Raw genomic sequence first — 11,699 nt, forward strand, 5'->3', positions numbered from 1 at the left:
TCATACTTCTACTCTATTTTGTACGATCAAACAATTATTATTATGAATCAGGGTTGGCCCGGTCGAGGAGGTGGATCACGACACATCGCCAGGGATGAAAGGCTCATCAATTGCGAAGTGAGAGGGTAGGATGTAGAGGCCGAACGTCACATGATGAGATTTGACGCAGGTGTTCCTACTTCCCTTTGTAGGAGAGGATGTGTAGTACCACATTGACATTGACATAGTGAGCGGCAACCATGGTTTGTGTGTATATAATCTATAAGAGTGTATGTATGTGCATCGTCTATGTATAGTCTTGCTTCAATCGGCTAGTGACGCATATCAAGGGTAGCATCAAAAAGCCCGGGCTTCGCTGGAGGCGCTCCTAGTTGGGCCGGCCCATGTAGGTGTCGTTGTTTTCCTATCTCCTTTTGTTTTTAGTTTCCTTTTATGTTTCATTTTTTCTTTTTTCAAATAGTTGTTCTAAAATTTAAAATATTGTTTGGAATGCCAAATAATGTCCTCATTTTCAAAAAAATCATAATTTCCAAAATTGTATGCATTCTAGATAATATTTATATTTTTGAAAAAATATATTCTAGTTTTAAAAAATGTTTTAAAATTTTGTTTAAAATTCAAAAAAAATCAGCATATATCACAAAATGGTCTATGTAAATTTAAATATGGTTCAACGTATATATGTTCCATATATTACAAAATGTTCAACTTACATTTAAAATGTGCTAAATAAGTATTTAAATATCTTTTAGCATATATCACAAAAATGTTCAATGTGTATCTAAAAATTGTCCAAAGTATATCAAAAAAATGTTCAGTGTATATTTGAAATTGTTCATCGTATATAAAAATCAATAATTATCTGGAATTTCTGTTTTTGTTCATGTTTTCAATAATTGGTCACGTTTTCTAGAAAATGTTCAGGTTTTAAAATTTGTTCGAATTTTTAAATTTATTCATGATTTTTTCAAACATTATTCAAATATTTTAAGAAAAATTGGTCACATTTTTTCCCAATAATTGTTGGAAAAATAAAGAGATATGCAGTTGTACATACTACTTCAAATTTTACGCTGCTGTTTAGCCATACTCAATTGCTTGCTGGTTGGCTACGCAATTATACAGCCTGAGATTGCTGGTTCAGCTCCAACACACGCGTCTTTTTATTTTAAGTATATCATTTTAAAAATCGTTTGTTGCCAGCTCTTTTAGTAATGTTTGTTGCCAGGTTATGTACTAGGCCCATCCTTAAATTTCGCACCCAAAGGACCAGTAAGCCCACACGTGTTGCTTGGCCCATAACTATATTGAGCCACAGAGCGGGCTTAGAATCGTACCTGAGAGGAGGAGCGACATACGAAGAGATCATAGAGACGCGAGTCCAATACAGTGTTCGCCAGCGACGGACGAAAAAATTATCGTGGACGAAAAAAGTGGAAAAACAATTTGTATTTTAATACTCCCTCCGTCCCATAATGTAAGAAAGTTTTTGACACTAGTGTACTGCCAAAAACGTTCTTATATTATGGGACAGAAGGAGTATTAGGTAGAGATTGTTTGACCAATTTCCAAAAAAATGTATGTCAATTCTGGAAATGTTTGCCTATTCAAGAAAATATTTTAAAAAATGTCCAAAAATTAAAAAAAATGTTTGCACATAGTATAAAATGTTCATGAAATCAAAAAGAGTTTACGATTTTAGAAAATGATTGAAAATCTGTAAAATGTTCCCGATTTCAGATATGTTCACGAGTTTAAAAAAGTTCATGGTTTTCAAAAATTGTTCATGATTTTACAAAAACGAGAGTAATATTATATCTCGGTGATGCAGCAAAATGTGGTCATGGACATTGGAGATTAAATTTTTTTTTCTCCTGTTGCAATGCACGGGCCGTTTTGCTAACAATGAGTAGTGTTGACTTTGTCCTTTCCTTGAAATCAAAAGCACCATTTAGAGCATGTTCTGAACCTCTCCCAACTCTCTCAACTCGAAGATTCAGCTTCTCAATCTAGCTTCTCACTCCATCCAGTGATCATGGTTCATTCTGCGGCCGAATCAGCTTCTCTCTCGCAACTTTGGGCTGGCAGCGGTTGTTGGTTTGTGTTGCATCATATTGAGCCATCTTGGAGGCTGGCTGGCAGCCCAAAAAGGTAGGAGAGACCTTTCTTCAGTTTTACCGGAACTATTCTGGTGTCCTCTCTAGAACATATCCGTTGCGTCCGAAACTTTTCCGGTGATCTTCTCTCAGACTCCTTGTCTAGTATTTAGCAGATAGATGACCCTTAAGCGTGTGACCCTATAGGTTCGATGAAGTATAGACATGACCCGGAACACTTTCCGATCAATGATCAACATCGGAGTCGTGGACACCCATATTGACCCCTATACCCACACGAATGAATATTCGAGTGAGCCTCCAGTAGTCGTGTGCTATTTCTGTTGCTTCGTGATATGTTACAAACACCAGAGGTGAGATTTACTTGCATCCTCGTGGATGAACAACTTGTCCACTATGCTAGTTACCTCGTTTCCGGTTTTGTTCTCTTTTCTCGTTTCCGTGTCCCGGCATCCCTATGATCAAAACACACTGTGTCTGGCCAGACGATGATGGATACCGTAACACCGAGAGGGCCTGAGAATATCTCTCCATCATCGAGGAGCAAATCCCAATCTTGATCTATCTCGTTTCTGGTCATACTTTTTCGTGAACCCGTAAGCCGACGTAATAGCCACCCAGTTACGGATGATGTTTAACAAACCCCAAAGTTCACGAAGGAACTCGATACTCTCATGGTCTAAGGAATTATGCAAACATTAACTATATCTTGTGATATTAACCATTAACTTGTGACGAATGTATCTCATAGCATAACATCAATTTGAGTCAATTCAACACAAGTGTTCTACCAACATTGTGCCATCAAAATTGTCGGCATAACAATGCCCATGATCAGAAAAACATGATTGTCATGCAATGCTTGAGCCTGTCTTAGAGGCAAGACTAGGAATACAATTCACCATTTATTGTACCACACGTGCATATGAGTTTCTCTCCGAGCCTCGTGGTTATTGTAGACTCGAGAATCATTGCAGTTATAGCATGGAACATAAACATTCATTACAAACTTGGAGATACAAAATAACTTTTATTACTGCCTATAGGGCATATCCCCTACACCATTAATTTAATTACTTGTAATCAAGACTGCTTCGCGCTCAATAACATTGTAAGACTTTGAATCATTACTCTTGAAGTAACTTTGTCTACAATGTCTATTTCCTTTGATTTATTCACGAAGCGTGAGTAGTCCCCTTGGGTTGAGTCGTAGTTCCACAAACCCATGTACGCGCATGGTATTGTTGGTTTACTTTGAGAGAACATTATTTCTATGTGTTGTGTAATGATTTTGTCTCTTGTCGCTACCTCGATCCTAGGGCTCGCACGTACCCAAGATATCGAAGACCGGGACAATGAGATGTAAAGTGTTGAGAGGAGAGGGAAGCAATGCTGAACGTTGGTGATAGTAAGATTAGTGAATTAAGTCTCTAGGGTATTACACTACAGACATTAAACACCTAATGTGTTGGTACGGTTATCCTTAATAACCTAGCTAACCCCATGAGTCAGAGAGGGCAACAAATTTTGATTTGGCAATCGAATGTGGGGTTATTTGGACACATCCCTCACATAGTATGTGCACAAGATATATGTAAAGGTGTTTACCAATGCTAAGTTAATTATTCTAGTTTGTATCTCGAATGCATATACACGATTACATGTGTAACCTTAAGTTGTGCCCTATTTCTTTATTATTGTTATTTTATCACCTCAAACGGTTGGTTCGGGGAACTGAAGCATTTTGAGATAACCAGTACTTTGCATGTATTTTTTACCAAGCATCATTCACTTATGAGATTTGATAAATCCTTGGAATTTTCATATGGAAAAGCTCAAAGTCGACTTCAGATGGCGTATCATTCCATCCTCGACCACCATGCCTACGTCAAATTCATGACCCCGACCTTGCTATGTCTACCTAAAGCTCAAAATGTCGGGTCCAAAGGGGGTCATCATGGTGTCTGGAGACTTTGAGAGCTCTCTCAAGTGCGAGGGCACCAACATTGTGTAGTCAAATCCTAGATCAATTATGTAGAGCTTGACGTGCTCAAGCAGCCCTTGACCCCATTGAAGCTCCTCCGAGCAAGGAGACTCTTTGGCGCTTAAGTCTAACAAAGACATGAAAAAGATCTAGGTCCGTCTTGAGGATGTGTCTAAGATGGGGCAAATCAAGCAAAGTGTTTTCTTGTCTTCATTCCGCTCGAGCACTTTGTGAATCACACTAAAACCACGAGTGCATGCACAAATGCACTCACACCTCCTCCTCCATCATTTCAAGCCTCCTCCAAAGTTTTTTCACTTCTTCGCATTTTCAGAAAAACCCGAGCCTTCGTCAAGGCGCTACAACAAATGCATCTTGTCTCACACTCCAATCCCTTGCGATCAATACTAGTTTTAAGTGGAAGGCGGCTATGGGTTATCCTTCATAATAGCGGTTGTACTTTTGGTTGGCATCTTATTTCCTAGACCTTTTTTCGTTGTAAAGTATCTTGTGCTAGCGTTGACGAAGAGGACACCTAGGCAACATCTCACAAACATAGAGTTGATAATGCCAAGCATAGTAATCCTCAAACTCCTCTCTAATGGGGCATGGCAAGGATAACACATGCATCTTCTTCCCATGGGTGTTTCTATTTACGTTGGTGCCATCTCATATCCTCCAGATCAGTCTTTCAGTAACCCAATGGCCTTTACAATAATTACCCAGGTGCACTACATGTCGGGCATCACCTAAGCCTTGAGGATGCACGATGTTGGAAAGTATTCCTATTTTAACATGCTGCATCGCCAACGTGGCTAGGTTGAACGCACACGAACCGTGAAACCCCAAACCCCCTTGATTCTTAGGCTTCTTTCTAGTTTCCTAACTCCGCCAATGCATCTTATTTTTCCTTCTCTTGCTGTGGCCATAACTACCGACAAGTCATGGAACCCTTACCTGATCACAAAGTGTTTTTGTCAAATCAAAACATGGCATGGCAAGTGTTGTTTTTCAGATGCTGGTATTGCGAGTGTTGGGTGTGTTAGAAAGTGATATTAATGATGGTTGCATTTTCTTTTAGACTAGTCACAATGGGTAGTAACTAGACTAGTACCACATGCCCCTTTTTTCTCATTAATTACTTGTTACATCATCTGTTTTGCCTAGAGATGTGTGATATTACCGCCTATATTACTTCCATTGTGGGTAGTCTTAGCATGAAAGTGATTTTTTTGAGGGGGGAAACCAAGTCTTTATTCAGCAAAAACCACAGTTCGTGGTACACATCTCTGGTCGTGGGGCTGTCCCAACCAGATGTGCCGACCAGGACCTAACGAGAAAGCAAACTTGGCTAAATTATGTGCATCTACATTGGTTGCACGACCTTCGAAAGTAAATTTACGGTTCATGCTACTAGCTATGCTATGAATCTCTCTGACAATGGCGCCATTTGCCCCTCTGTTGCTGTTGTTGATACTCCCAACAGCGCCTTTCGAGTCAGAAGCCACCACCAGGTCGAGTGCATTGAGATCTTGCGCCAGGGCCAACGCCTCCCTGCATGCTATTGTTTCAAGAATCTCAAGGTCATCTACTCCTTGAATCACAAGAGCTGAGCTACCCAGGAAGTTTCCATTAGCATCTCGGCATACAGCAGCCGAAGCACCCCCCAGCCCCTTACGACATGCGGCATCAACATGAATTTTTACATGCCCTGGAGGAGGCGCTTTTGGACGCGCAGAGTGCCTATTTGCTGAAGATGTACGTAACTCGTTTTGGGGCGATGCAGGCTCGGCTATCAACTTCAGCTCCTGCAGGTACCTGTTAATAAAGCCGTTTATAGTTTGGGGACTCTGGAATAAACCCTCATGAATGGCTTTCCTTCTCGCTGCCCAGATGGCCCATAAGGTGACTGAGAGCTTCACAAATAGATCATGCGATAACACTCTCATCAAAGTGAAAAGCCACTGTTTAGCATGAAAGTGATGGTTGCAGCTGAAAAAGAGAAAGAAAGAGATGATTGGGCCTTGGGCGTGCGGAATAGGTTTTTTCTTAGAGAAAATAGAAGCGATCATAGTACAACTCGTCTTGTGGGCCTTGGGGCGCAAACCTAAAAGGGCAGCACCGCCCGGCCATCCAAGCCAGCCAGCCAGCTAGGGTTACCTACCACCACCCCGTCCTTACCCGTCGCCGAGTCCCCAATCCGCCGCCGCCCCCGTCGGTCGTCGCTGACCTCGACCCCGCCCCTCTCGCTTCGTACGCCGGCTACTTCCTCGACCCGGCCCCTCCGTTCCTACGCCGGCTACTCCCTCGACCCCGTCAACCGTCGCCGTTCCGGTACCTCTCCCCCCGCCGCTGACCAACGCCGCCCCCTCCCCCCAGCTACCTCAAGTCCGGCAGCGAGATTTGTCATGTCGGGGAAGTCGAAGGGCGGGGGCGAAAGGCCGAATTTAGACATCAGGCTCGCGAATCGCGTATCTGAGTCTAGGGTTTAGGGTTACGATTGTGCTGCGAGGCCTGAAATCTTATCTTCTACTACTTTCCGTCGCATAGGGTTTCTCCTCCTCTACGGAGCCTACTGGCAGAGGACTGGTTGATATGCTGTAGGTTGGCGATGTTTCTTTTAATCATCACTCACCCGACCCGATCTTGGGTGAACGCCGCTTATTGATTCCATGACTCCAGTCTTTATTTTAGATAGAGGCTCAATAAATTTTGTCCTGTCGCCGCGTCTATCAGCTGGTCCGTTGTCGTGTTTCGCTTGCTTGCCGTGTAACTAGCATTTATCCTGGAGGAATCCAGCTCCTTGCCGCGTTGTTCCGCCTACCGATTCTGTCACATTAGTCACTGGATCTAATTTTTGACATGGGTTGGATATCGGTTGACGGTTATGTAACAGTCGACGCCGTGCCACGTGCCTCGTGACTGCATGATTTGCGCCAATTGGTGGCGTGACTCTGTGCGTCTTGCCTTTTTTACTCGTATACACAATGGCACGTAATTAATAGACTTTCTCTGTTCGTTTTTAATGGTATACTGGTTGTGGTTGGTGTAGCTGTCGTGTTCAATTTATTACTACTTAGGTATTTCCGTTTTCTCTTGCACGCGATGATTAATTTTTGCTGCGATTACATGAATATAATCGACAACGGCTACTTGTTGAGTTCTTATTATGGAAGATAGGCTTGCTGCTGATTTATTCGTGGTTAATGCCGACTGATTCACCAGAATCATGGGAACATCTTGCTAGCACTCTCATTGCAGTGACACGTGACCCATTTGTTTGATTCGTATCATTCTGCACTGTCATGTCTGTTGAGTGCGTTAAAATGCTATATCATGAACGTTTATCTTATATATATATATATAGCTGATATGTATTTATTCATTTTTATTGTGCTTGTTATTAATCTTTTCATTCATTTTCTTGTGTAGTGACTAAACCATGAAGCCTTCTGGTAAGCGTACCAGCCAACACAGGGATCATGACAGAGAAGACAGGGATCAAAAGCGGAGGCCGGCTCACACCCAGGAAACCTCCGGTACGGACGAATTGGTTGTTTATCGGATACTTTGTCCAGACAAAGTGATTGGCAGTGTAATTGGCAAGGGTGGCAAGGTGATAAATTCCATCCGGCAACAGACGAATGCCAAAGTCAAGATTGTCGACCCATACCCTGGTGCTGACAAAAGGGTTATTTTGGTATATTGTTATGTCAAGCATAGAGACGTCATGATTAGCGACATAGATGCTGATGACGATGATAGGGAGCCTGTTTGCGCAGCACAAAATGCATTACTCAAGGTGCATGATGCAATTGTTGATGCTCTGGCAATCACTAGTGACTCTGATGATAAAGAAGCCAACATTCTTGTACCAGCTAGTCAAGCTGCAAGTGTCATCGGAAAATCTGGTTCTGTCATCAAGAGGCTTCGCTCAGTTTCAAAATCATTCATTAAAGTTAAACCAAAAGATCCAAGTGATGTTACACACTCATGTGCTATGAGTTTTGATAATTTCGTTCAGGTATAATTTCCTCCATATAATAATTTGGTGAGCTGTGCCAACATAACATGAGGTTAACCATTATTGAATAGCTTCAGCCTATGAAGCAGCAATCCTTTAGTTTTTAGTACATGATTTTCTGTTAAAATGTATGCATATATCATTATCATCTCTCTATCATGGTGCAGAAATTAGCAAGTTGTTTAATACTCCCTCTGTCCCTAAATATAGTGTCTATTAGATTCTTTTCAAAATCAAACTTTATCTAACTTTGACCAAGTTTATATAGAAAAAATTATCGACATCTAGAATACCAAACCAATGCCTGTTGATTTATCATGAAATATATTTTTATATGGTTTGTGTTTGGTATTGTAGATATAATTAATTTTCTCTAAACTTTGTCAAATTGATGAAGGTTGACTTTTCAGGAAATTAATGCGCACTCTATTATGGTACGGAGGCAGCACTATAGACCTCCCAGTGCAATATTTATAATTTTATTCTTCTTGTTACATGCATATTGATATTTTGTTTTCCCAGATTAAGATAATTGATAATTCTATTTTACTTTCTCTTTGTGTGGTGCTCATATACACTGTCGAACAATTCCGATCTTTTGAGCTCTGCTATATTCTTCAATATCCATTCTTCAGCATTCCACCAATTATTAACTCTTACCAGTACCATTTTTAACAGATAACTGGGGACACTAGAGCTGTCAAGAAGGCATTGTTTGCAGTATCAACAATTCTCTACAAATGTCCATCGAAAGAGAACATTTCTCTTGAAACATCTATTGATGAACATCCTCCAACCATTATACTTCCTTCAGAGCTTCCAGTTTATCCGGCTAGTAGCTTATACTCAGTGTCAGATGCTTCTATGTCATCTGGGCATCCAAGTCTGTCTATCTTAGGGGCAAGAAGTCGTGGTTCTCATGTTCCTGAATTTACTGTACCCACTGATGCTCATGGTGGATTGCCCATTTATCAGTCTATGGTCCCAGCTATTCCTGCTTATAACACCCCAAAATGTTCAGGAGAGCTATTGGTGCGTGTTGTATGCCCTGGTGACAAGATTGGGTTAGTTATTGGTAAAGGTGGGATGACCATAAGGAATATAAGGAAAGAAAGTGGTGCAAGCGTAGATGTTGATGACGCAAAGAATGATAAGGAGGAAAGCATAATCACTATTTCGTCCACTGAGGTTAGACCACGCTTCCAGCTCACTAGTTGTGCTTTGTCGTTTATACACTATTTTCTTTTCGTTTGAGGTGACACCTTTCATGTCAGGCCACCGATGATGTTAAGTCTGCAGCAGTGGAAGCTGTTCTTCTGCTTCAAGCAAAGATCAACGATGAAACTGAAGATAGAATGCATCTCCGCCTTCTTGTTCCGGGTAATGTCATTGGCTGCCTTATCGGCAAGGGTGGTTCAATCATTAATGACATGCGGAATAAGTCTAAGGCAATTATCCACATATCTAAGGGCACTAAGCCCCGGAAGGCATCTTCCAGTGATGAGCTCGTCGAGGTTTGCCCCTTGTATTATTGTTTGAGATAGTCTCTATGTGATCTATCTGGATGTATTTACGAGTTTATTGCATGTAGGTGTTTGGGGAAGTGGACAAACTGCGTGATGCTCTTGTTCAGATCGTTCTAAGGCTCCGGGAAGAAGTTCTGAAGGACAGCGTGGGGAGGCAAAATTCTGCCAAGGATGGGAAGCTAACTGTTGCCACCACTGAACCCATGTATTCAAGCAGCTTTCCGATGCCAGCATTATTACCTTACAGTCAACAAGTCACTCCATTGCGCCATGATCAAAGGGGTGAAGCTGAGCGTGGTTCGAATGTACTTCCTCGTAGCAGCTTGTATCATGGATACAGCCCCAGGCAGGTAAAATATTTTGCTTCAATGTCAATTTTCTCTGTTTCCCTGTTGACCTTCATAAAGAGACGTGCCTATAAGTTTGTGATATAAACTTAACCAGTGATATCCTCCATCAGGCTGTAGATGATGGATTTGGAGTACGCTCCTCATACACTTCAAAGCCATATGGAAGGTAGGTTGCAACTGAACTCACAATAAGCCCTTTCTAACCCGTGCTATCTTTTAAGAATAGCCGTGCCCCTTGTGTGCAGGCTTTCTTAGATTTGTACTCCCTTGGTCCCACAATATAAGACGCTATTATTTGGGTCTTTATTGTGGGAGGGAGGGAGTAGTTATTATTTGGGTCTTTATTCTAATCCTTATGATTGTATTTCATTTTGCTGATTGCCACTGATCAGACGCGTCCCGGATATGGAAATGTTTATTCCTTCTAGTGGCCTTTCAAAAGTAATGGGGAAGCATGGTACAAACTTGGACAACATTAGAAAGGTCAGTTTACTATTTCATTTTACTGGTGCTTGCACGAAAGAGTGCCCTCAGACTCTACTTGCAGTCTGCTGTAATATCAATCCATTAGTATACCAGTACCTACAAGAATAGGTTGTTTTCTACTCCCTCCGTAAAGAAATATAAGAGCGTTTAGATCGCTGAAGTAGTGATCTAAACACGCTTATATTTCTTCACGGAGGGAGTACTACTAATGGAGTAGTATATTAGATCATTTGATTATTTTATTAATTTATTTCGTAAAAGAGAGTAATTTAAAAATGACTAAAGATGAAATTATAACATAGTGGTGTGTGTTCAACACCAAAGAGTGGATTGGTCTGAAGCAACCTTTGTACAGGATTGACATGCATGAACATATGGAAAACATAATCAATTATAAACTTATAATCTGACATCTTGAATGGTCTATTTATAGGATATCTTCGTAGGTAGGTTATTTTTACTTACCATTGACACGAAATTATTGATTATAACTGCAGATTTCTGGAGCTGACATTGAAATTATTGAATCAAAATCTTCTCGTCATGAGCATGTTGCTAACATATTTGGCACCCCTGAGCAGAGGCAGTCGGCAGAGAATTTGATCAAAGCTTTCATAATGTCTACTTAAGGAGGTTCCTGCTGTAGTTCGAAAGGATATATGTCAGCTCTATCGGACTTCTCTTGCCATCCCGTAGATCAAAAACTGTGTTCTCCATCCCTTCAGCTCTCCAATAAACCTCATGCTTATCTGTCTATCTTCCTCAGACTCTCAACCATGGCTATACTTGTGTGGACTTGTCCGTGTTTAATCGCATGTTCAGATATTCCCGTCTAATCTCGATGACTGCTTCAATCTCTCCCTATTCATAACCAATTCTTTATGCTGTCAGCTCTGATTGCTTATACGTTTGCCAGTATGGGAGGGGCAGTCTTTTGCCACTTCAGTCAGAACATGCAGCACACGTTTTTTTCAGTGCTGTGCTTCGTGGCAATACCGTATTTAGATATCCAAGGAGTATTCTAACACTTCGTTTTTAAGAAATCTATTACATTATTACCAAGTAGAATCCTCCTCATCCTTTTCATGATAGACTTGAACATCATCGTTCTTATACTCTTTTGCCGCTTACCATGATTGACAATCTTCAGTCGAACACGTGGTTACACGTTTTTTCAGTGTTTTGCATGGTGCATCATCCTAAGATACCCAA

The 11,699-nt window shown here is 41.1% G+C and overlaps 1 protein-coding gene across 2 annotated transcripts; it reads left to right on the plus strand.

Annotated features, from left to right (window-relative positions):
- Positions 1 to 6,202: 6,202 nt before the first annotated feature.
- On the plus strand, positions 6,203 to 11,323 carry LOC123114325 (KH domain-containing protein At4g18375). 2 transcript variants are annotated; one of them, XM_044535762.1, is made up of 8 exons: positions 6,203 to 6,435; positions 7,534 to 8,125; positions 8,804 to 9,313; positions 9,400 to 9,639; positions 9,717 to 10,001; positions 10,112 to 10,167; positions 10,394 to 10,484; positions 10,985 to 11,323. In XM_044535762.1, exons 2-8 carry the CDS (start codon positions 7,544 to 7,546, stop codon positions 11,114 to 11,116), a joined length of 1,896 nt encoding a protein of 631 aa, XP_044391697.1. In that variant the 5' UTR covers positions 6,203 to 6,435; positions 7,534 to 7,543; the 3' UTR covers positions 11,117 to 11,323. The 2 variants fall into 2 exon arrangements, with proteins under 2 accessions (XP_044391697.1, XP_044391698.1); XM_044535763.1 differs by having other exon boundaries at positions 6,237 to 6,349; positions 7,533 to 8,125.
- The last annotated feature ends 376 nt before the right edge of the window (positions 11,324 to 11,699 follow it).

This window comes from Triticum aestivum, chromosome 5B (assembly GCF_018294505.1).
Source record: "Triticum aestivum cultivar Chinese Spring chromosome 5B, IWGSC CS RefSeq v2.1, whole genome shotgun sequence".
Taxonomy (NCBI): domain Eukaryota; kingdom Viridiplantae; phylum Streptophyta; class Magnoliopsida; order Poales; family Poaceae; genus Triticum; species Triticum aestivum.